This window comes from Octopus bimaculoides, chromosome 19, assembly GCF_046866305.1.
Source record: "Octopus bimaculoides isolate indiv1 chromosome 19, ASM4686630v1, whole genome shotgun sequence".
In the NCBI taxonomy this organism is placed as follows: Eukaryota; Metazoa; Mollusca; class Cephalopoda; order Octopoda; family Octopodidae; genus Octopus; species Octopus bimaculoides.
The window spans coordinates 48,168,060-48,194,822 of record NC_142946.1 but is presented as its reverse complement, the minus strand read 5'-3'; the positions used below and the strand labels follow the sequence as shown (position 1 = coordinate 48,194,822).

The following is a 26,763-nucleotide window of genomic DNA, read 5'->3' as shown; positions in this document are numbered from 1 at the left end:
ACATCGAATGGCTTTGAGGGTCCACCTATTTAAAAAGGGAATCGAAGGGGTTCACAGGTAGAAAAAAATATGGTTGAGAAACTCGGTTGGAGAATTTCCAGACGATGGGTGGTTGTTGCTAATCAGCTCCGATCCACAAGTCTTATTGCGCACAGGTTAGCTCTGATGGAGCGAGTCCTATGGATGACCCTCAGCTAGTTCTCTGAACTATGAATAGCAAACCCACCACAGATCTCTTTTAAGTTACACTATGTCTTTGCTTAGCATAAGGCCATACTGCACACCACGACACACTGTGATGAATTGTATGGGATGCAGACATTGTGGTGATCATATTACACTCTCTTCTGACCTTACTGTTTTTTACATGTCCATAGATTCTGATGGTATTAAAAGCAGAGGCAGACAAGGCTAACTCAATCTGTATTGTCCCTCTACACTTAGATTTGTGGGTGTGCCACCCAGCACAGTGTTTGGGCCCAGTGTCGTGGCTATTTCTGTAGCTATGTGTTCTTTAAGATGCCAGCTACTTCCATGTATTGGAAATATATCAACATCTCCATTGATGTTGATATTTCCAATGCTATTAAGCAGTTTTTAAGTTCTTTACATTTATCTTGCTAAGTCTTTGGTTAAGTTTGAATAGCAATTACTGGTGAAATGCTTGCCTGTGCCGCTGGTTTTTTCTTCAAAGTACTTCTCTAGTTCAGTATATATCAGCCACCTACTTAGAAATATAAGCCCTTCTCTGGAATTCAAACAGCAAGATAGTCACATAGCTATGCATATATTCTCACATATGAACTGTATACAAAGATATATATATATACATCAACATATATGCTTACACATCTATAAGTACATGTTTTTCATGTCATTTTGTTTATATATGCCTTGACAATTATGTCTGTGTGTATAAATACCTACACATGTTATGGGATAAGTTTTTTAGAACACATTTTTACATATCTGTTCATGACTCCTGCTTGTATGAAATAGTCATGCTATGATATATAGCCAAGTGTCCCTGAGACTGCAAAGAAACATTAAAAGTCCTAATCTATGAGTTTCTCATTACTAGCATGGAAAGCGGACGTTAAACGATGATGATGATGATAAACATCCTCCTGCTGGACCAACATTTCTCATATTTATCATGTTTCCAGTATATTGAGGTCGTCCACAAAGAGTTTCTAAGTGAAGATGGTATATCAGTCTTTTCTGCAGTTGATCACATAACTTTCAGGCTCCTTCATCAGAAACTAGAGCAGGTTCTGCTGCTGCTGCTGCTATAAATAGCATCACAACCTATAAAGCCTATCAGCAACAATGATCTTTGTTTTTTCTGCCTTCAAGATGAAGATGGTTTGTCTGTAACCTTCATTTGTTGTTTTCTGGGGGCTTTAGCATGAGTGATGAACATAACCGACTTTTTTTTGTAATCCAGCCAAACTTAGATCAAATTCTTCCAATGTGGTGGTGATGGTGATGTTGGTAATTGTGATGGTGGTCATGGCATTGCTCATGATGGTTGTGGTTTTGGTGGTGGTGGTGGTGGTGCTGCTGCTGCTGCTGGTTTTGGTGGTAATGATGCTGAAGGGTGGGGGTAGAAGTAATAACTGTGGTGATGATAATGGTGCTGCTGTTGGTGCTTGTTCTGGTAGTGATGGTGGTGGTGGTGGTGATGGTAGTGGTGGTGGTGGCGGCGGTGGTGGTGGTGGTGGTGGTGGTGGTGGTGGTGATGGTAGTGGTGGTGGTGGCGGCGGTGGTGGTGGTGGCGGTGGTGGCGGTGGTGGTTGTGGTGGTGGTGGTGGCGGCGGTGGTGGTGGTGGTGGCGGTGGTGGCGGTTGTGGTGGTGGTGGTGGTGGTGGTGGTGGTGGTGGTGATGGTATCGTGATAATGAGTATGATTGCAACAACACATCACATGACTCAGTACTTCGTCATCATCATCATCTTCACCACCATCATCATCATCATTAGGTAGAGCCTGTTTAGATTTGCATGAGCCTCCACCCATCACTGTCCTCCATGTCATGAGGTAGTTTCTCATGATAACATCCTGATTCATCTGTACACTACCTGTTATATGTCTTCACACGGCCATTAATCCAATTATAACCAGCATCATCACCACCACATCCACTGTCACCACCACCACCACCATAAGTACGGTATTACTAACCAACCCCTCCTTACTTCTCCACCAATGTCCAGCAGAGTTAACTCTTCTTTCTCTAATGATGTCTGATGCTTTTAGGATGTTTATTGTATAATATTTCCTTGTATAATATTTCCTTGGGAGAGTGTTCCTCTGAGGCCATGGCACAAAACATCTACACAGAAGTGCCATCCAGCAAAGTTTCACCCTTTTTGGTTAGCATTCAGCTGGAAGAACACCAATGCACCCTTATGTATTCATACAGGAAGTTCTTCTGTGCAGTGTTACATCAAACATAGACGTACTGAAATCCAACTTCATTGAATCTTACGTTTTATTACAGCTGTGTCTTGTCTGCAATAATAATTAAAATAATCTGTTAAAATAATCAAAATAACCTATTTCAATTTATGCTCAAATGTAATATCTATAAACTAGCAAACATAAAAACCACTTTGTGTTTCACTACCATTCATTCTTAAAATTATAACTATACCATGTTAACTACACTTATATAGATAGATAGATAGATAGATAGATAGATAGATAGATAGATACATACATACATACATACATACATACATACACATTAAAACATACATACGTACACTCACTCACACACACAAACACAAATGTACATAAGCATACACACACTCACACAAACACACATAAAAAAACACACACACACATAAACACACACACATATACATACACACACATTATACATTTCTACTAAACTAAATTTAGTTCTTGACGTAAATTGTATTCACTTTTTTACCTTCATCCAGTAACCCTTTCTGATGGAGAGAATAACATTTTAAATGATTTAATTACTCAACTGAAACGGCCTGCTTCAAGTTCAGTGCATGCGTTCCACACAATTTCAAAGGAAAAACTTCATGACGTTTTAAGACCTGAGAAACCATCATTTTCAAAAATCAAGCAAGATTTTTACAATGAAGAAAAAGTAAGTGGAGTTGAAGGATATGATGTTTCTTATCTCCTGGAAATATTGATGTGTGCCATGATATTCGATAGATTAAATAGTTTCTCATATTATCTCCTTGAGGGTGTGTGATCTAGTGTTGTAGTTCTGAAACTGGGCAGTTCAGCCCCACCCCCTAGGGGCAGTGGAAAGCTCTAGAGGGGCATTGAAGAAAAAGTGGGAAATAATAGGGTGGCCAAAAAGGGGTGATGGATAAAAAAAAATAAAATAATGGGTTAATTAGGTTTAAGATTTATTTGAGATATACAGTCGTTTTGAATTTGCTGTAGAAAGTGGTCCATTGTTAAGATAAATCTCTGATAATAATGTGTTTAAATGGATGTTAATTTTAGATAATAAATATTTATGATTGATTTACTGTATATTATTTTAGATAATTGAGTAATTATAAGTGTGGTGTGTGTGTGTATCTTACATATTAAAACTGAAAATGTCTGTGTGTGTGTGTGTGTGTGTATCAGTATGTCCTTGTTTTGTGCTAAAACAGCTCGACCAATTTTTCTTAAACTTCACACGCACATTGCTTATGTGTCTGGGGAGGTTTTAAGTATAAATTGATTTCGAAAAAAAGTTCAGGTAAACGGCAGGAGGAATAACTTTTGGGCATGAGTGAACGGTGGGAGTAATGATTTTTAAGCTACCAAGGGAAGTAACCCATTCCTTCCTGGAAATATCCACCAAGGGAAATAACCCATTCATTTTCAGTATGCTTAATTCTTAGTATTTGAACTATTTTAGTTATTTTTCTCAATTTATCCAATACAACGCTTAAACAAGTAAACAGTATTCTCCTAAACAATAGATCCACTTATTTCAGTTAGTGATTTATTCACGAATATACCAACACTAGCGCCACTGAGGGTAATATTCTCTGGGAATGCACACAAGCTTTTTTTTTACAGTTAATTACTTTGAATTGTTATTATCTCATATCTGATTAGCCTGTTATTACGTAACATGTTTCACGATTTTAGTATACATACCTTATTAGTATTTCCTCCTAAAATCTATATACTCTGGGGATGTATTAAAGCCCTTATCGGGGCTACTTTATTCGAATTCTTACTATAGGGTAATTAATTTCATGTTATTACATAACTGACTTCACAATTTGTGTACTCATAACTTACTGGAAATTCCTAAAAACAAGATCCTTTGTAAGACAGTTTGGTATTCTCAATAAATACACAAAAACCGTTTTAAGGGCGACATACTTTGTATTGTTGTTACCGGATTAGCGAAACAATTATGAGAATGAAACCAAGGGATAAACCCGCTTTCCCAGGAATCACTAATCAACTAAATGATTTATTTCAAATTTCAGAGTGAACAACAGTTCTTGAAATCAAAGCCAACATGTTTTGTAATCTTTGGAAAACCTGGTTCTGGAAAGACTCAGTTAGCGAAACAAATTGCTCAACAGTGGAATTGCGAACTTATCAATCGTAAGTATTTTTTTATTGTTTAAAGACAGAAAATATTTTAAAAGGATAATTCTGATTTTAGTCTGAGTTATCTAATACTTTTATAAGGTGAATCTGTTGATATTACAAAAAAAAAAAAAAAAATGGCACTCTATCGGTTACAATGAATGTAGTTCTTATGGAGATTCAGCATTATACAGAATATGACAAGGCTGGCCTTTGAATTACAGGTGCAACTCACTTTTGCCAGCTGAGTGGACTGGAGCAACATGAAATGAAGTGTCTTGCTCAAGGACACAACACCTCACCAGAAATCGAACTCATGACCTTACAGTCATGAGCTGAATACTTAGTGGTTAGGGTATTCAGCTCATGATCATAAGGACGTGAGTTCAATTCCTAAAGATATTGCTTTAATTAATTTTTTTTTTAAAATCCTATTTGAATGCTTAAACAATTTATTGGTTTGATGATTTGGTGCTTTGCAGTCAATCATCTTTTCTCTTTTAATCTTTTGCTTATTTCAGTTGTTAGCCTGCGGTCATCCTGGGGCACCACCTTGAAGAACTTTCGTTGAATGAATCGACCCCAGTACTTATATGTTTTCTCAAGCCTGGTACTTATTCTATCGTTCTTTTTTGCCAAACTTTTAAGTTACAGGGACGTTAAACACCGACATCAATTGTCAAGCAGTGTTGGGGGACAAACAGACAGAAAGAAACATAGACGAATGTGACAAGCTCGCAGAAACGTTAGCACACCGGGCGAAATGCTTAGCGGTATTTCGTCTGCCGCTACGTTCTGAGTTCAAATTCCGCCAAGGTCGACTTTGCCTTTCATCCTTTCGGGGTCGATTAAATAAGTACCAGTTACACACTGGGGTCGATATAATCGACTTAATCTGTTTGTCTGTCTTTGTTTGTCCCCTCTGTGTATAACCCCTTGTGGGCAGTAAAGAAATAGGTATTTTGTTTGTCTTTACGTTCTGAGTTCAAATTTCGCCGAGGTCGACTTTGCCTTTCATTCTTTCATGGTCGATAAATTAAGTACCAGTTGCATACTGGGGTCGATTTAATCGACTGCCCCCCCCCCCCTAATTTCGGGCCTTGTGCCTAGAGTAGAATAGAGACACACACAGGTTTCTTTCAGTTCCTGTTTACCAAATCCACTCATGTGGCTTTGGTCGGCTTCAGGCTATAGTAGAAGACACTTGCCCAAGATACCACGCAGTGGGACTGAACCTGGAAACTATGTGGTGGGGAAGCAAGCTTCTTACCAACAGCCAAGCCTGCACCTGATGTTTTTTTCAGTTTGTTTGCCCAACGTTGAAGTTTTTTTTTCCATGTTTTTATTTGAGTTTTATGTAATAATAACTGTAATTTTATAATTTTTGCAATTTTCGTACTTACAAAAATGTGATGCTAAATTCGATTCTTTATTAAAAAAAAAAAATGTTTTATGTTAAGGGAGGTAACTATTGTTTTCTTGATCAGCTCTGATTGTTAAATTGTCCTTACATTGTTTAAGTAAATCCGTATAGTCACCGTGATATTGCACTACCTGACTAATGAAGTTTCTTTCCTCAATCTTTAGTCTTTCATTTTAACATTCACTAACCACAGTTTTCGCCGTTATTCTCTCATTACATTTAATCATTTAATTCATTTCTTATTCATTCAAATTTGTTAAAATGTTTTAAGTTACCTTAGAGCTGTGCCTTGCCTTAGGCCCACTGAGAAAACTAAGACAGTGGGTCGACCGTTATAGTAACATCATAATTAGATAAACAAATTACATCATCATCACAATCATCTTCATCATCATCAGTTAATATCCGTTTTCCATATTGACAGGAGCTGGCAAGGCCAGGAGTCACACCATGTTATATAGTCTGTTTTGGCTTGGTTTCTTTAGCTGGATGCCTTTCCTAACACCAACCACTTTACAGTGTGTACTGGGCACTCTTTACGTGGCACCAGCACGGGTACTTTATACGTTGTCCCAGCATGGTTGCTTATACACATATTTGAAAGATAGTCTGCTTGGTTTATGAATAACACAGAAAACATGATATGGAGTAAATGAAGGTTAATCAAAAACTAATTATTTTCTTATTGGCATTAAATGTCAGCCCCTTAATTAGTGTTATCTAAAGATGCTGTACACACCTGTTTTATTTATTTATTTTTATTTTTTTTCCAGCTCATGAACTAATTAACCAAGAACTGGAACAACTGACTCCTCTGGGACAAACGTGTTCTGAAATAATTAATAGAGGAGAATTAATCCTTGATGAGATCACCTTTGAAATATTGGAGAAAAAAATGAAGTCACCTGAGGTTGCTCATCATGGTATGCAATTGAATATCACCATTAGTCTTTAATTAAGCTTATTACTTGTATAAAACAAATATGTGATACTTAACAATAATAATAATAATGAAATTATTGTGTATAGTACTCAGGTGCACTACAACTCATCAAAGGTGCATGTACAGTAGATAGAATTATGTACAAAAGTCAGGAAAGTGAACAGTGTATGAGTCATGATATACATGTGTGCATGTGTATGGAGCAGGGATATCAGGTGTAGTATTGGTGAATTTCAGGAAGCATGGAGGTTTTAAAGGATGCAATGTCTTGGCAACAAACAACTGATGCAGGTAGTTTGTTCCATGCTTCAGCAACTCTGAGTGTGGAAAAATGTTCCCAAAAGTCATGGGAGCTGTGTTGTTTTCTGACTTTGTAGGCAGGCCCACGTGTGTTTAGTCAATATCTGCAACCATAAAATTCAGTAAATATTTTGAAAAGACATTTCATTTGTTAAAAATATTTGCCTTTTGCTCCTTTACTAATCAATGAAAGAAAATACCAGTTCCAGGATCATTGGAACTGACTAATCCCCCTCCTTTCAAAATTACTGGCCCCCATGCCTTAAATTAGAAACCCTTATATTATGATGTCACCCTACCACTACCACCACCACCACCACCACCACCATCATATTTGATTACTGCTTTATTTTATTGCCCCTCAAAGGATGAAAGGCAAAGTTGACCTCGCCAGATTTTATAGTGGGGATGATTTAGTGGTTAAGATATTGAACTCATGATCGTAAGATTGTGGTTTCAATTCCTGGACTAGGTGATGTGTTTTGTTTTTGAATAAATCACTGCATTTCACGTTGCTCCAGTTCACTCAGCTGGCAAAAAAGGAGTAATCCTGTGTGTGATAGACCAGTGTCCCACCCAAGGAGAAATATATCTAACAACCTACTTTGATGAGTATGTTTTAACATCTTTGAATGCCATTGAGGGAGCCACAGTCTGGGTTACCACAGACATGTGATTAGAATGTCACCAGAAAGAATCAGAAAACAGATTCTTCGAACTGGACTGACCAGCAGGGGACCTAGGGGCAGACCAAGAATGAAACCGTTGGATAATATCCATTGTCTCATTTGGTCATGCTTAGGCATCCAGCCAGAAAGTGTAATGATAATTGCTTTTAATGGGACCTTATGGATTAAGTGCCCAAGGATGCTACTCCCACAACCTTCTCAGGAATTGTGGGAAGAGATGGATGGCTTGCTGGCTGGATAAGCATTATAGAGAAAATTAGCTTCAAAACGTTGTCACCAATAAACAGTTTTTCCTTCTCTCAAAGATTTAATGAGAATCTAAATTCAGTTTCAAAATATTCCATAATTTTTTTTTTATTTTATAACAATTTTTCACTTATAGAATTGGCATTTTCCTCTTTGGCTTTTCTTTAATTCTTTTGATTTATTGTCAATGTATTTGTTTTAATGAAACTTTATCTTTGCAGGTTATATTCTTGATGGTCTTCCAACAATTAGTCAAGAATTTATGACTACCACTGAGCAGATAGACTGGATAAAGAAAAGAGATCTCTCTCCTGATGTCATTCTTAATTTGAAAGTTGGTACAGTTTACAAACTGTTCTCTTTTTTTAGAAATGATAAACCTAAAGCAGATTAAGCCCCGCCGTTTTAATTCATTTTGACAAAAGTTCAAGCAACATGGACAAAAATGACTAAACTCTAATTGTCTGTGGCAGTGGAATAGTCTTTTTAACATTATACATCTATAAGATATGTTTTCTCGAGAAGGCTTTCAACAGTGTATCTACACAGATCACTAATTTGAATTAATATCCGCTAATAATGACTTGGATGAAACCAGTTTTGTTGGTCTGGTTGGATTGTGCCAATCTCTGGTGAAACTTTTAGAAGTCAAGATTTATCTTCCACAAGAAACTGTCCTGTTGTTATTATTAAGTTCCATTTTTTAATAAGAGGAACATTTTTAATGTTTGTTGCTTTTATGTTATTCCTTATTGAAATATTGATTTTGTCTTACCTTTTGTAATGTTATAGTGAATAAATTTTATTGACTTAGCTCATTAGAATCTAAACCAGCCATATTTGGCCCAAATATTCTACCTGTGTTATGTTCAGTCAGGCCATGTCTGGCCTCTTGCACCTACCCTACAATGTCATTTTAAAAATAAACAATCATATCACTGAAATCTCAAAGCTACTAGATAATGCATGATTAATTCAAAACATTGTGAATAAGTGAGTGTTACATTTGACAGAGTTGTCTCAATCCCAAAGGGTTGAAGAAGGATAGAAAGCTTCAAGGCATTTACTTTGCTGATACTGTTATGGGTTGACATCATACCAAATTCAGTTTTAATATTGATATCATTTAATATTTGTATTTTTCAAAACGACAAGCTGGCAAAATCATTAGCGCACCAGGCAAAATGCTTAATGCTACTTCATCTGTCTTTACGTCTTGAGTTCAAATTCTGCCAAGGTCAGCTTTGCCTTTCATCTTTTCAGGGTCGATAAATTAAGTATCAGTTAAGGGTCAATACAATTGACTAGACTCCTCTCCCTCAAAATTGCTAGCCTTATGACAAAATTTGAAATTAATAGTTGTATTTCTCATAAATATTATTGTGAATGGAGTAATTAAGTAATTAAGAATTGTTTATTGTCATTTGTTAGATTCCAGATGAAGATTTATTAACCAGGAGGATAAACCAGAAGTACGACTCACTGACAGGAGTTATGTACCCTAAAGAAATTTATGATCCTGATAAAGTAGTCACCATGGTAAAGCTGTTGAATTTATAATCATATTTATTTGGATTTAAGCCATCTTGATGTCCAACTTGTAAATTATTTTTAACTTGTTTTCATTGGATATTTTGAAATTCATTTTTGTTGCCGGATGAAAGAATTTAAATTTGTTACAGCGATTCATGCAAATTTTTCAGTGTCTGAGCAGACAAAATGGTAAATACAGTGCCAGTGGCACAGAAAAAAAAAAAACACCCAGTCTATACTGTGTGGTGGTTGGCATTAGGAAGGGTATCCAGCTGCAGAAAACATGGCAATGTTTGCATTGGAGTGTAGCACAGCCCTGTAGCTCATTGTGGCCTGTCAAACCACTCAATCAATGCCAGCATGGGAAAAGGATGTTAAATGGTTACAATAATGATAATGATGATGATGGAGGTGGGTGTGTGCTGAAGGAGCCAGTTCACCTCATGAGTCATATTCCGCAAGAAGGCAATCTCTGTCTTGATCACACAGAGATAGGAGGTGGTTCTGGGGCCTAAAACGCTGGCATGGGTTGAACAGTGTGACCAGAGCTGGCAAGCCGATGGGGGCTGTGACTGATTCCATTTGATTTGGCATGGTTTCTACGGCTGGATACCCTTCCTAACGCCAACCACTTTACAGAGTGTACTGGGTACTTTTACGTGGCGCTACACAGAACATGACACAAAATGAGTTTGGTTGGCAAAGTGTTAAAGAATTATAAGAAATTCAGAGCTTGGCACACAATAATCAAATTGATGAATTTGTTGTTTAATTTAGGATGAAGAAGATGAAGAACAAGGGAATGAGGAGGAAGTTGGTGAAGATGCAGAAGAATTATCTGCTGAAGACTTAGAACGACTGGTCCAACAGCCGGTAGATTTGGAAGCTCCTGTAAAAGCTAGTATAGAAAAATATAAGTTAAATACATTGCGGATAATTGAGGTAATTGATATTTTTAGTTTATTTCAATCATGCATGGCTGTGTGATTGGAAAGCTCATTTTGCAATCATGTGGTCTCAGGTTCAATTCCACTCTGCAGCACCTTAGGCAGGTGTGTCTTCTACTATTGGCCTGGGTTGACCATTGCCTTGTGAGCGGATTTGGTAGGCAGAAAATGTGTGGAAGCACATCATGTGTTTGTGTTTGCGTGTGTGTGTGTGTATTTGCATTTGTGTTTTGTTCCCTCTCCCACGATTGCTTGACAACTGGTGTTGGTTTGTCTACTTCTTTTACTTCCCTTGTTGCTGGGCATTATAGGCTGCCATTATTTTTGTGTTGTTTGATTCCTGGTTTTAAAAAATGTTCTCGTGTAAAGGCAAAAGTAAGCCAAAATATTTCTGTTAAATTATATCACAATTAAATTTTTTTTTAAAAAGTCTCATTCGAACTCTCATAGCATTTTTGTACATTGTTTGTCCTGTATTGTTTCATTCTATGTTTTTAGCAGAATGATCATAATAAATATTTTATCTCTAGTGGCCGGGCGGGGGGCAGGGTACTTGGACAAGCAAGCTTCTCAACAACAAAGCTATACCTGGGCCTATAAATGTTTCAAATAAATATTTTATGTATATTTGATTCCTGTTGTTGGTGTCAATGTGCTTGCAAATGTGATTGCTATCACTTTGATGACATAAATAAAAAAATTCATTTTAATTGCAAAATAATTTCTGTCATAGGATTATATTATAAGTCATGATCAACAATATGTTTTGGAACTGGATGCTAACCAACCAGCACAGACTTTAATTCAGGTGAGTAAAAAATACCTACATAAAAACTACCTTGAAAGCCTTATGATACTTTAGTAATTACCTACCCACTGGTAAGTATTTTCTGAAACATCTTCAACTAATTCTTGAGGTGGCAGACTCTTAAATATTGGAATATGGATTTCATTTGAATTTAGCACAGATTGAATCGCAGTGTTGAAATTTGGGTACTCAATACAATGTTTATTTTTCTTAGTGAAACCTGAACAAAATCAGGACCTGATAGAGCAAAACTGAGTAAAAAATCATGCTCAGCACACCCAAATTACCTAGAACTAACTGTCAAATATAATTCAATAGACAAACATTGAAATTTGTTTCCCAATGTTATTCATGCATTCATTTTATTTTTACTTTTAATCAATTACAACACAGATCACTTAGGTATGAAAGATAGCTGAGCATAGGAGGGAAAAAAATGGTTTTCTTGGTTTTAATATAACAAATAATGAAGACTGAGATCTTCTTAGATTATATAAAGAACTTCTTACAATGCATAAATTATTTCAGGTATCAAGGCCCATCATCGTCAGTGAACGGTTTAGAGAAATTTGGTTTATGCATACCCAGCTTCATTGCCTGCACAACTCTAAGCACGACTGGATGTACATAAACTTATATTTCTTTAAACTGTTCGTTTCTAATGATGGACCCCTGTGCTTGAAATACATAAAAGGTTACTCATATTTGTCTTTTTGCATTGTTAGAAACTCGCTGTCTTCGTTGTTTGTTATTTCATTTCTGTATTAAAATGCTTCAAGCAAACTACAGCACTCAGTTTTAATATATTTGTGTTGAATACATTTATGATGAAGTGTGAAGGGCAGCTGTTGACTCCAAGCTGAGATTGAACCACTTTCGAGAATAATAAAAAGAATGTGGTAAAGAACACTCTACCCACTATCTTGATATTTATCATCATTATCATTTAACATTCTGTTTTCCATGCTGACACAGGTTGGACGGTTTGACATGAATTGACGAGCCAGAAGGCTATGCTGATTTCCAGTATCTGCTTTGGCATGGTTTCTACAGCTCAAAACCCTTCCTAATGCCATCCACTTCACAGAGTGTATGATTGAAGCTCAGTAGCCATAAAAGTTAGGATATTACTAATGGCTAGAGGCAACAAATTCTTGACTGGCAGTGAGTATGCACTATTGGAAAAACCCCAAAAGGTTGAAATACATCTAGCACTCTTCACTGGTTGCTGCTGGCTTGAATTGCCATCTCTCTCTCTCTCTGTTATGTATTGTGTTTTTAACTCTGTAAGTCCATAAGAAATGTTATCAGAGGGCCACAATAACTGGCTTATTGCCAGTTTGTGTGTGTATGTGTGTGTACATTAAATATGATACATAGATGGCTAGTGACAGCTTGTTGTTCTGTTTTGTATTTTGTAAAACTGCAATTTCTTGATATCTTCCAGCAATGTTTAGTGAAGTTTGAATGTTGTGGTTTGAGCTCTGCTGCAGTTGTACAGGCACTAAACAAGGAGGAAGAAGTAGATGATATAGACTCAGAAGCTATTTTCAAGACATATGGAGGAAAAGAAATTGTGGCTGGACAGTACACTTGGAAAAGAACTCGATGGTCAAGATTTTGTCCTGTATCACTTTATGAGGGCAACATTACTAAAGGAAAAACTGAATATGCTGTTGGGTAAGCTTGTTATTTTCACGCATAATATGGAGATGAACAGGCAGAATTATTAGCACTGGGCAAAATGTTTAGTGCCATTCCTTCTAGTTCTTTACATTCTGAAATTTGGGTGGGTGGGTGGTAGTCGATTACATTGACTTCAGTACTCGGCTGGTACTTATTTTATCAATCCTGAAAGGATAAAAGCCAAAGTTGACCTCGGCAGAATTTGTACTCAGAACACAAAGACAGGCAAAATACTGCTAAGCATTACACCCGGAATCCTAATGATTCTGCCAACCTGCCACTTCAAATGATGATGATGATAATAATAATAATAATAAAAATAATAATAATAATAATAATAATAATAATAATAATAATAATAATAATAATAATAATAAATGAATTCTATAAACTATCTAAAGCACTTGAACTGCCTGCTTCCCATCACACACACACACACACGCACACACACACACGCACACACACACACGCACACACGCACACACAGAGTTTAACACTTGTTGGTATGGATTTGTCTGGTCACAAAAATTGCCTTACAATATTTTTATTCTCCAACCTCACCTTTTTCTGTCAAGATATTTCTTTTTAGACCAAAACTAACTCATCTCAATTTTACTTTCCTCACATGATTCTGTAATAATTTTAATGAAAGAAAATTTGATTAAATTTTATACATTTGTATTATTTATATATAATTCTAAAATAACTCTTACAAGGTTGGCATGCTACAAGAAATAATTAACAAATTTTGAAAATCTTTGAATTTTAGGTTTCTCGATAAACTTTATTTTTTATCAAGTCTTCAATCAATGGAGATATTTATTAAGAATCCTCGACCCTACTTATTGCACCCTCAACCACGGCCACCCTGTAAGATTGTTGTTTTGGGTATGCCCAAATCTGGGAAAACAAGCCTCTGTTACTTACTGGCAAAAAAATATACAGCAAAGGTAAGAGTTGTTATTTTATTTAAGAACCGTGTCTAAATCATGTATGTTATTTTATCATCCTCATCATCATTTAATGGCTGCTTTCCATGCTGGCATGGATTAGACCACAGGTCGCATGCAGCCCGCAGACTTTTATCTTGCGGCCTGCTTGATACTTTCTTGAAATGCGTTGATTTAAACAAACATTTTAAACATTTTATCAAAAATTAAAGATTGTTGTTGCTGTTGGCACTCCGTCGCTTACGACGATGAGGGTTCCAGTCGATCAGATCAACAGAACAGCCTGCTCGTGAAATTAACGTGCAAGTGGCTGAGCACTCCACAGACACGTGTACCCTTAACGTAGTTCTCGGGGATATTCAGCGTGACACAGTGTGACAAGGGTGGCCCTTTGAATTACAGGCACAACAGAAACAAGAAGTAAGAGTGAGAGAAAGTTGTGGTGAAAGAGTAAAGAAGGGTTCGCCACCATCCCCTGCCGGAGCCTCATGGAGCTTTAGGTGTTTTCGCTCAATAAACACTCACAATGCCTGGTCCGGGAATCGAAACTGCGATCCTATGACCACGAGTCTGCTGCCCTAACCACTGGGCCATTGTGTCTCCACTTAAAGATTGTAATGAAAAGTGAAAAAGAAAGATACTACTGTTTTTGCAACAATAATCTTTCATGTTGAATCAACGATCATTCATTTATAATTGTAATAATAGTATGAGAAAGCAAAATGCTTTCAACTCTGTCAGTATACAAGCAGCCCTCAAAAAACTTTCTGTGATTAAAGTGGCCCGCAATGTAATTCGAGTTGGCCAGGCCTGTGTTAGCCAGTTTAACTGGAACTGGTAAGCCGGAGAGCTGCATCAAGTTCCAGTCTGATTTCGCATAATTTCTACGGCTGGATGCCCTTCCTTACGCTAACCACTTCAAGAATATAATGGGTGCTTTTTACATACCACCAGCACTGTACTCAGACATTACTCTTAGTTCTCTTTAATGGGTCTTGCTACCTGGGGTTGAACTGATACCCACTTTGTCATGCATGTTAAAATCATTGAAAGACTATCTTTAATTATAAATTTATATATATATACGTGTATGTATATATATATATATATATATATATATATATATATATATATATATATATATGCTAATATCAAACAGTGAGAGGGAGTGTGCAGAACCGTATTGGTGAATAAATATTCTTTATTTGTAAGTTAAAAAGGCTACCAACGGTTTCATTGGGATGAGGCACTGATACTTTCATGTGGCAATTGAACAATTGTAAAGACTTTTTTACATGAAACCATCAGTAGCCTTGAAAACCCTCAAATAAAGTATATACATACATACACACACACACACACACACACATATATATATATATATATATATATATATATATATTTATAAATTAGAATCTACAGTTGTTATATCTATTAACAACAGCTTCTATATTAAAACATATTTGAAGGTAATCAATATGGAACTTATCTATGAAGAAATAATGAAATTTCGAGTAATTGAAAAACACCAAGAATGGCTGGAAGAATCTACTGCAAGAGCCATTGCTGCTGTGAAAAAGAATGTGGAAATAGCATTTCTAGAGAAGTTGGAAAATGGTATGTAAAAGGGTTTTTTTTTTTTGTTTCTAATCAGAATCAATGCTGTTATTACCATTATCATGGCCATCACTACTGTTGCTTCTGAAGTTTCCAATCAAGTCTAATTAGCTGAGTCTAACAAGGAAAATAAGTAAATAGGATTGAATCAGGTTTTGTCTTCAGAATTATCATTATCATCATCATCATCATCATCACCATCTTCGTCACCACCATCACCACCACCATCTTTTTTTTTTATGGAAGACCAGCAGTCGCCCATGCATACCGGCCTCCCCCTCTCCACTCACCAGTGTTATCCAAGGGAAAGGCAAAAGGGGCCGATACAGCTTGGCACCTGTGATGTCGCAACTCATTTCTGCAGCTGAGCGAACTGGAGCAACGTGAAATAAAGTGTCTTGCTCAAGAACACAACACACAGCCCGGTCCGGGATTTGAACTCACAACCTCACGATCGTAAACTCGATGCTCTAACCACTGAGCCATGCGCCTTCACTTTTTCTTTTTTTACTTCCTCTAAACGATCGGGTTCGGTCGTCTTCTCCAGGCCATCAGAAAACGCACGGAACGCCGCTGCATGTAAGCGAACTCATTGGCCAGATCCGAAGACCTCACCATCTTTGTTGTCATCATCACCATCACCATCATCATCATTGTTGTCATCAATGTCATCACCCTCATCAGTGTCACTGCCACTGTCATCTTCATCATTATCATCATCGTCATCACCATCAGCATTGTTGTCATTATCATTTATCATTATCATTATCATTATCATCATTGTCATCATGGCAGCGGCAGCGGTGGTGGTGGCGGCGGCAGCAGCGGTGGTGGCGGTGGCAGCATTGGTGGTGGCGGCGGCAGCAGTGGTGGTGGCGGCGGCAGCAGTGGTGGTGGCGGTGTATTGCTTGAGAAAGATGTTCATGATAGAAAGAGAGAGAGAGAGAGAGAGTGATGATGATGATGAGAGAGATGGTAAGATGGCGATCATGATGATAAAATCCTGTTCTTGAGGAGATTAATTGTTGCTAAGACAGCTTCTAATGTTGCTAACGACACTATAGAAATGGACTTACGTCGATACACAAGGAACAATCATTGCAATATATTAATTATATTTCACTATCAGAGGTTAGTTCAGTTTTAGTTAATTCCACCACCACCACCACCTCCTCTGTAGAAACAGTTTTCTTAACCATAAAATACAATTAGGGTTAGTTGTTAGCAAAACCTAACAGTTTGGGAAAGATTTTATTGCTCATTAATGCCTTCAAATAATATTATCAAACAACCTTGGAATAAGATTATCAAACAGGCTTGAAATAAAATTATCAAACTTCAAATAAGATGATCAGATTTGAAATAAGATTATCAAGCAAACTTGAAATAAAAATCAAAAAGACATTAATAGAATTATATCGAAGAGTTTAAAATGAGATTATTAGACTTTATATAGAATTATCAAAAAAGCATTTAAATATGATTACTAAACAGACTTGAAATGAAATTATCAAACAGCCATTAAATATGATTATCAAACAAGCTTGAAATAAGATTATCTGATTTGAAATAAGATTACTAAACAGACTTTCAGTAAGATTATCAGACTAAAATAGGATTATCAAAAATGTTTAAATACAATTATCAAACATACTTGAAATGAAACTATCAAATAGGATTATCAAAAATGTTTAAATACAATTATCAAACATACTTGAAATGAAACTATCAAATAGGATTATCAAAAATGTTTAAATACAATTATCAAACATACTTGAAATGAAACTATCAAATAGGATTATCAAAAATGTTTAAATACAATTATCAAACATACTTGAAATGAAACTATCAAATAGGATTATCAAAAATGTTTAAATACAATTATCAAACATACTTGAAATGAAACTATCAAACAAACATTAAATATGATTATCAAACTTGAAATAAAATCATCAAACAGATTTTCTAGATTATAAAAAATACTTTTCTATATTATTATTATATTATTGATAACTGTTTAAATAAAATTATCAAACAGACTTACCTAATTTAATGTCTCTCTGCTTGTTTGTCATTTGAGTTGTTTTTGTTGTTTGTTTTCTAATGATTCCCTTTTGAAAGTATATGAGAACTGCAAATATTTACCTTCAAGATGTTATGATGAAGGTAGTGAATCTGTTCAGTTGTTGTTTCTATAGCAACTGTTCTTAATGTTGAAGTTACCTCTCCTTTCATAAAGACCTTGTTCCTAATTATAGTTCGTTCATTAATATTTAATTATGACATCTTTGTCAATGTTTAATCACTCATTTCCTGTACAAAAACTGGTACACTAATTTATGAGAAAGAATGGATATTTATGAAGAGTCTGTTGTTAGACTAATTAGTTAAATATGATGAATGATTATAAAAGGTTTGCGTTTAGATTAATTAATTAATTAATTAATTAAACATATTGGTTTGTCTTTATCTTTCAGTCTTTGGGCTGTGGCCATACTGGGGCACCGCCTTGAAGGGTTTAGTTGAACAAGTCAACTCCAGTATTTATTTTTTTAAAGTCTGGCACTTATTCTATCAGTCTCTTTTTGTTGAACTGCTAAGCTACAGGAGCATACACAGACCAACATCAGTTGTCAAGCTGTGGTGGGAAACAAGTACAAACACAAAGATACACACATAAATAAATATATACATACATGTATGTATGTATGTATGTATGTATGTATACACACATATGTATACACATATGTATACATGACCTTAACCACTTGAACATGTCCCTTAGTGGCAGACAATGTGTGCATCTCTGATCATGAGCAGGAGTAGTGGGGGAGCATCATAGCCATGAGTTGAGAGGGATTCCTTGGGGTTTCAATAAATGTAACAGAAGTAAAGTTTGAAGGAAATATCAGCTGTTTTTCATACTTTCTAGGGGTAAGCAAACAGGAAATAACAGTGGCTACCCAAGGACAAAAATCTTGTGACACACACAGTGCATGTGTGTGTGTGTGTGTGTGTGTGTGTGTGTGTGTGTGTGTGTGTGTGTGTGTGTGTGTGTGTGTGTGTGTGTGTGTGTGTGTGTGATGACAGTTGCTTCTGATAGGACACTATGAAGGAGGTGCCTGATGACTCGGCCCTCCTGGCTTTCCCAGAAATAGCAGGCAGAGAAGCTGGATGGAGGGATGGATAATTTTTATCACATATTGCTTATAGAAATGCCTTGACATTGATTTCAAATATTTTTATTTCATATATTTGCTTAGAAGCCAATGAAAAAATAGAGGATACATTGGACGAAAACCCAGAGGTAGATATACTTTTGTTATGTGTGGTCACTAGTTCTTTGTTGTTGTTGTTGTTGTCGTCAAGGTTCTTGTTGCTGTTGCGGTTGTTGGTCATGTTATTGTTGCTGTTGGCGTTGCTACTGTTGTTTCAGTTGTTGTTGCTGATGTTATTATGGCTGTTGGTTAGGGTGTTCAAATGCCACCAGGGTTGACTTTATCTTTCATCCTCTCGGGGTCAATAAATTAAGTACCAGTTATGCACTGGGGTCGATATAATCGACTTAATCCCTTCCCCCAAATTTGAGGCTTTATGCTTCCATTAGAAAAGATTATTATTATTATTATTATTGTTGTTGTTGTTGTTGTTGTTGTTGTTGTTGTTGTTATTGTTGCAGCTGCTGTAGTTGTTGTTGTTGTTGCCACCATTGTTTTTAATATCTTTCGCCCAGTGCCAATCTTGACCACGTAGACCTGTGATCAAAGGCATTCTTACAATAACAATCTCATCTTTTTTTTCGTGCCTGATGCACCTAGGACTACATTATTTAATGTGTCCTTTTCCTGGCTGCTATTTCTAGCAAGTCATGCAACTGCATAGAATCCCCCCATCTCTTTCTCTTATTATTGGTCATAGAGAGAGATAGGCACACACAGACACACACACACACACACACACACACACTCACACTCACACTCACACTCACATTTGGAAAGGATGTCTAAATAGACTGTACACGATTAAAGATTTTTGTTGCGTCTTCCTGAAAAGAAGGACTCTTAATAATCAGAAACCAGTCAAGTGGAATTATGCAAAAGGTTTATAAGCAACACAACAGTTTTACAAAAGTAAATGGCAAAAGTTTCACAGCAAGAGCATAGTCTTGCTTTTTATGATAGCATATGTTTTGAATAGGTCATTATTTGGGTTAGTTCATTTTATTGTGTGATGCCAGTGCCACCTGACTGGCTCTCCATGCCGTGGCACGTAAAAAGCACCATCTGAATGTGGTCGCTGCCAGTGCTTCCTGATTGGCTCCTGAGCTGGTGGCATGTAGAAAGCACTCACTACACTCTCAGAGTGGCTGGCATTAGGAAGGGCATCCAGCAGTAGAAACCTTGCCAGATCAGATTGGAGCCTGGTACAGCCTACTTGGCTTGCCAATCTTCAATCAAACCGTCCAACCCATGCCAGCGTGGAAAACGGACATTAAATGACGATGGCGACCGTCGTTGTTTTTGACTTCCAGTGCAGTTGTACAGAATACTAAATCTAAAAGACCACAACCAATAAACTATTTTCATTCAAAAACAAAACAGTAGTTTTAGTGGCATGCTTTTTTCTTTTGTTATACTCAGAACTCTGAACTTCCTGACAATTATATATTTTTGAGTCAAGCTGTTACTGTTGATACATGATAAAAAAAATTAGTATCAGTTGTTCAATATTTAGGGAAAAAAAATGTTTCTTCTTTATCTTATTATTTGTGGTGTTTCTTTAATTCATAGATATTCATTAGTGAAATTATTGACCAACTACTTGAAAGAGTGGAACTGGACATTACAGAGAAAGCTATGGGCTTGTTCCCTTCTGATGAAGATGATAATACTGAAGAGCTTCTTGAACCTGATATAGAAAATATTACAGAAGCTGAAATTGGTAAACTGTTATAAATTTTATCTTTCTACAATAATGGAATATTTTCTCTGTTTATAGAGTAGTCCAATCCTCAATCTCCGTCACAGCTAGTTTTCTTGCTGAAATAACTTTACTGTGTGAGCCTAGTTAACATTCAGCTGTGATTATATGGTTTATTATTATCTGTAAAGGCACTAGAAGCAAATATTGTGTTTATTCATATTGTTAAAAATAACCATTCTCATAAGCGTAATTGCAGCTGGTTCCAGGGTCAGTCCTGCTGCATGACTCCTTGGGTAAGTGTCTTCAACTATAGCCATAGGCTGACCAAAGCCTTGTCAATGGATTTAGTAAATGGAAACTGAAAGAATCCAGGCGTGGCTGTGTGGTAAGAAAATTGCTTTTCCGCCACATGGTTCCAGGTTCAGTCTCAATGTGTGGTACCTTGGGCAAGTGTCTTCTACTACAGCCTCTAGCCAACCAAAGCCTTGTGAGTGGATTTGGTAGATGGCAACTGAAAGAATCCCATCATATATATATATATATATATATATATATACATACACATACACACACATAGCCATCCTCAGCATTTAATTTCCATTGATCCAGAACATTCTTTTATGTTGTACTTTTGTAATTGAAGATAATATTCCTGGTGTTTTTGCTCTACTTTTTTCTTCCTTGTTAGAATTAGAAGAAGAAATTGATCACGACGAGTTGACAAAACTACAGCTAGAGCAAGAGTTAGAAGCAGTTGATGAGAACAATGAAGAAGTTAAGAGTATTGTGGAAAAATTAATGCTTGAATATGCTGAACTTAATATTTCATTCACACCTCGAGATCAATACCAGTTAATGGAAAGAGTTATTCAATCTATAGAGAGTGACAATAGCAAAGAATCAATCACCAATACTAGGTACGAAGTAATTGCTATAAAATTGATGTCAGCTTTGTAGACTTGTTTGTATTTCTTTGTAGTTACCATATTTGATGGCTTATAAGATGCATGAGTGCATAGGCTGCACCCTATCCTAGGCTATACTTTTATAAAATAAATTACCACTAAAATAACGTTTTAATTCCTCCACTTACCTGTTTCACTTCATGTTTCTTCCGGTAATTATAAGCAATTTATTGCATCCACATTCAATATAAACAAACTGTAGGCAATTGTTTACCTATAGATGGCAGCATATCCTTCAGCCGAACTCATTCATAACAGGTTTTAAAACAGGCACTGTTAACTAATGCTCCTGTGATCAGACCAGGTGAAAACAACTAAGGATGGAGATGGGTGCAGTGGATGACCGAGATGTCGTAACTGTTTCGTCTTGCTCTCTACACTCCACAATGCATTGCTGCAGCCGCCAGCCACCTCTATTGGACCATGAAGGCTTCTTCCACACGGCCCACTGGATTCAGTCTTCACATGCATATGTAGGGAAGCTCTAATATTAACCCATAGCTGAGAGCCTGAAAGGTGTTGCTATTCTGGGTCAGAATAGATTTGGGAACAGTATTAGTTAAGAGGTGATTCCACACTGCTCAAAACCCTGGAATTCTCAAACCAGGGCCTCACTACTGGAAGCAGTTTAAAGTCATACCCAGGACAAATTCTTTATGTCTATTCTCTATATATACAATGTGAAGGCATGTGGCTTAATGGTTATGGTATTCAGCTCATGATCATTAGGTTGTGAGTTCAATTTCCAGCTATGCATTGTGTCCTTCAGCAAGACACTTTATTTCTTGTTGCTCCAGTCACTTTAGTTTACATTGCACTCAGCTAGCAAAAATGCGTTGTACCTGTATTTCAAAGGGGCTAGCCTTGTCACGTTCTGTGTCACACTGAATCTCCCTGAGAACTACATTAAGGGTACACGTGTCTGTGGAATGCTCAGGCACTTGCATGTTAATTTCACAAGCAAGCTGTTCCGTTGATTGGATCACCTGGAACCAAAATATATACTATATGACTGGTGGACACTGCATGGAAGCAGTAGAAGGCCCAACTCTGGCAAAATCAGGATTGTTTGATTTTAAAACTGGCATGGTCTCTCAAATAATTTAACCCTAAATTTATTTTAGAGTAGGGGTTAGATAGACATGCTTTTTATAAGATGAATTCATTGATATGTTCAATGGTGTGTTATCCATTGCATAAGACATGTTTAGAGGTGCAACGTGGCTATGGGGCTAGGATGTTTGTGTTCGCAATCATGGGGTTTTGAGTTCAGTCCCACTGTACAGCATCTTGGGTAAGTGTCTTCTACTACAGTCCAGACCAACCAAAGCCTTGTTAATGGATTTGGTCTGAGGAATCTGAAGGAAGCCTGTTGTGTGTGTGTGTGTGTGTGTGTGTGTGTGTGTGTGTGTGTGTGTGTTACTACCTCTCTGCCTCTAAATCATGGGGTAGTTGTAAATGCATGTCACCACAAAGCAGGTAGCATCCTTTGTTTCCAATCTTCCATGAGAACATGTCTTGTCATTGGGAAATATTATCTTTGGTGAGAGTTGGTGACAAGAAGGGCATTGAAAATTTGCTTCAACAAATTCCATTCCATTCCCGTGTGAGCATGGAAAAGTGGACAGCCATAACTACTTTATTCCTTCTTCAAATGAATAAAAACAGAAGGAAATCCTCTCCCGTCACTCAAGCAATATATGTAACCCCCTGTGTAGTATTGTAAACTTTGAAAATTTAAACTTTTGCTTCTTGTTTGCTTAATTTCCATTGACTTCTGTTCTCATTGATACAATAAGAAAACAATGACACAAAGGTTGAATTTCATCTTTCAGAAATGGTGGATGGATTTTGGATAATTTCCCATTAAATCCTGAACAGTGGCAATTGTGTTCAGATTTTAATTTAGCCCCAGACACTGTCATTTGTTTGATTGACACATCAGATCAATGGAGTTGGTTAATGCAGCAATGGGCAGAAAATTTCTCTGCTACTATCAAACTCAGGTTTGTATGAGTCTAAAAGTCTTTTACATTTGTTTCCAATTTCAAACTTTGGCACAAGGCCAGCAATTCCAGGGAAGGAGGTAAGTTGATTACAATGGTCTCTTCTGCCTAGCTTAATTCCATATGTTCAGCTGTTCTCCTAACTTATATAAAGCATTTACAGTAATTGTTTTCTGTTATAGTTAAAGGGAAGGGGGCACCACAGAAATGGTAAATGGTTTACGGTACAAAAGAAATCACTTTAAATTTGCTAAAATAATATTCAGGATGCCTTTATCTCTACTATGTATAGATGCAGATGTGTTACCTAAGATTAATTTTGAGGATCTGCTCAAAGACTTTGCAATTAAAAAAAGTAGGAGGAACCTTTTCAAATATAAACAAAGTAAAAGTATACAAAAATAAACATTATTTTCCCTTTTACTGTTTTGAAAAATAAAAATTTATTTTATGGTTTGTTATTGTTTATATTTTGGATTACATAATCTTTTATGAGGGCACAAAAATCTTTTTAAGTGCTTAGGGCCTTGATGGGTCTTAATCCGGCCCTGCACATCATTAATTAATTTTATAAGCAAATTATCAGTAATTTATATGCTAATCATCAGTAATTAATTCTATATGTACATTATCAGTAATTAATTTCAGATGAAAATTATCAGTAGTTTAAATGAAAATCATCAATAATTAATTTATATGTAGATCATCAGTAATTAATTTTATGTACAAATTATCAAATTTAAATGCGAATCTTCTATCCCTGCCCCTTTCCACGACCACCACTGCCGGATTTTAAAAACTTCAGATGTTTCTTATAACTACAAACACAACTGTCCTTCATTTACATTTCATTCTCAATCATTTTTCTTTCCTCTCTTTCAGGGAAGCAGACAAAGATAACGTAATCGAAGAAGCTGAAGCTGGTAAATATGAATTTGCTATCACCTGATCAAGTGAGATGTTTGTTGTTAGCAATAGTAATAATACCAATAAAAACAACAATAACAATTCTAACAACAATACTAATAAAAGGCTCATGGCTCAGAGCATTGGGCTCACAATCATGAGGTAGTGAGTTTGATTCCTGGACTAGGTTGTTTGTTGTTTTCTTGAGCAAGACTCTTTATTTCATGTTGCTCCAGTTCACTCAGCTGTAGAAATGATTTGGAGTGTAACTGGTGTGGTTCAGCAAAAGTGACTGATAGAATAAGTACTGGGCTTACAAAGAATAAGACCTGGAGTCGATTCGTTTGACTAAAGGCGGTGCTCCAGCATGGCCACAGTCAAATGGCTGAAACCAGTAAAAGAATAAAGAATAAAGAATAAATGATAATCTTAACAAAATTCAATGTCTGAGTATTTGAAGAAGATTTAAGAGAAAAATAAAAGAAGCTGCATCGATTTGTGATGGATGTGTGAATGTGATGCAAGTGCAGGGATAAATTTTGCTATGCAGTTGCAATGGGAATAATGATGGTTTTGGTTTTGCCTGGAATCGGACAAATGTGTCTGTTGATTGTAGGATATAATTCTTTTTAGATAATAAGAGCAATAATAAGACTAACAAGAGCACTCAGAGAGCGCAAACATCCGCCAAGGCAACACCAATGTCCTCTCAACAATTAGCCAGAGATGATTTTTAAAATGAGAATATCTGAAATAAACTCAACTGCTCTCACAAACAAGAATACTAAAAATGAACTCAATCGCTCTCAAAAATTAAATAAAAAATAGGAAAAATCATCTAGAATCCTTGTCCGGTACCAGATTGATCCCAAAATCTAATCAGTTTGTGCCAGTCACAAGGCCAAACTTCCCTGAAAGTTTCATCCAAATCCATCCTGCAGTTCTTGAGATATTTTGTCCATGAACAAACAAACAAACAAACATGACTATAAACAATACCTCCACTTTCGCTAAGGTGGAGGTAATAACAATAAAAACAACAGAAATTCAATATTAATAATAATATTTAAAGCAGCAGTTTTAACTTTTTTTTGTTTTCATATTTCCTTCATTTCCAATCTTCTGTGAAAAACATGCCTTGATTGAATTTTATTTGAAATTGGTCATTAATGCAAATAAATAATTTAAAGAAAGGTTGTTTCATTGATTGTAGCAATTAACAGTATTTTCTTTCTTTTTCTTTTTTTCTTTTTTTTTTTTTGGTGTTCCTTCTGTTTTTTTTTAAGAAGAAGAAGAAGAAGAGGAAGAAGAAGAGGAGGAAGAAGAAGAGGAGGAAGAAGACCTTAATGAAGACACTGGACTGGGAAAACCTGAGGGAAAACAACTTGGGGAGGAAATTGTTGAAGAAGAACAAGAAGTAGAGCAAGTAGAAGAACAACAGGGGCAAGAAGAGGAAGAGAAAGAGGAAAAACTGGAAAAAGACAGTGAGCAAGAAAAAGAAGAGAAAGAAGTGAAAGAAGAAGCAACAGAAGAAGAAGCAGAAAAAGAGGAAGAGGAGGAGAAAAAAGAGGAAGAAAAAGAACAAGAAATGGTAAATAAAGAGGAAGAAGAATTGGAAGTGGAAGAGGGAGAGGTAGAAGAAGAAGTAGTAAAACATGAAAAATTGAAATTGGAAACTCAATCTGAGTCAGACTTAGTTCAAAAGGGAGCAGAAGGTAAATATTTATTTAGTATTTTAGTAGATATTTGTTTAGTATTCGTGTACTTTATTTAGTATTTGATGTACTTCATTTAATATTTAATGTACTTAAAGTGGCAATCTGGGCAGAATGAGTTCAAATATTGCCGGGTCAACTTTGCCTTTCATCCTTTCAAGGTCAGTAAAATAAGTACCAGTTGAGCACTGGGGGTCGATGTAATTGAGTTACCCCCTCCCCTGAACTTGCTGGCCTTGTGCCAAAATTTGAAACCAGTATTTCATGTACTCCATTTAATATTTGCTGTATTCCACTCAATATTTGAGGTTGTTGCCAGTGCCGCTGGACTGGCTCCTGTGCAGGTGGCATGTAAAAAACACCATTTGAGCGTGGCCGTTGCCAGTACCGCCTGACTGGCCCTCGTGCCAGTGGCATGTAAAAGGACCCACTACACTCTCAGAGTGGTTGGCATTAGGAAGGGCATCCAGCTGTAGAAACTCTGCCAAATCAGATTGGAGCCTGGTGCAG

The 26,763-nt window shown here is 36.4% G+C and overlaps 1 protein-coding gene across 4 annotated transcripts in view; it reads left to right on the top strand.

The window, feature by feature from the left end:
• LOC106867518 (adenylate kinase 9) overlaps window positions 1-26,763 on the top strand; it is a 57,302-nt gene that overhangs the window by 8,316 nt on the left and 22,223 nt on the right. For 3 of the 4 annotated variants that reach the window (XM_089337585.1, XM_089337584.1, XM_089337582.1), the window contains exons 2-17: window positions 2,949-3,127; window positions 4,491-4,611; window positions 6,793-6,942; window positions 8,419-8,531; window positions 9,629-9,736; window positions 10,508-10,672; window positions 11,411-11,485; window positions 12,933-13,165; window positions 13,941-14,121; window positions 15,591-15,738; window positions 19,002-19,045; window positions 20,529-20,679; window positions 21,350-21,578; window positions 23,462-23,632; window positions 24,515-24,555; window positions 25,825-26,253. In XM_089337585.1, the coding sequence (XP_089193711.1) occupies window positions 6,915-6,942; window positions 8,419-8,531; window positions 9,629-9,736; window positions 10,508-10,672; window positions 11,411-11,485; window positions 12,933-13,165; window positions 13,941-14,121; window positions 15,591-15,738; window positions 19,002-19,045; window positions 20,529-20,679; window positions 21,350-21,578; window positions 23,462-23,632; window positions 24,515-24,555; window positions 25,825-26,253 (2,116 nt within the window). In that variant the 5' untranslated portion in view covers window positions 2,949-3,127; window positions 4,491-4,611; window positions 6,793-6,914. The remainder of the gene's footprint in view (window positions 1-2,948; window positions 3,128-4,490; window positions 4,612-6,792; window positions 6,943-8,418; window positions 8,532-9,628; window positions 9,737-10,507; window positions 10,673-11,410; window positions 11,486-12,932; window positions 13,166-13,940; window positions 14,122-15,590; window positions 15,739-19,001; window positions 19,046-20,528; window positions 20,680-21,349; window positions 21,579-23,461; window positions 23,633-24,514; window positions 24,556-25,824; window positions 26,254-26,763) is intronic. The other variant, XM_089337583.1, reaches the window with a different exon arrangement.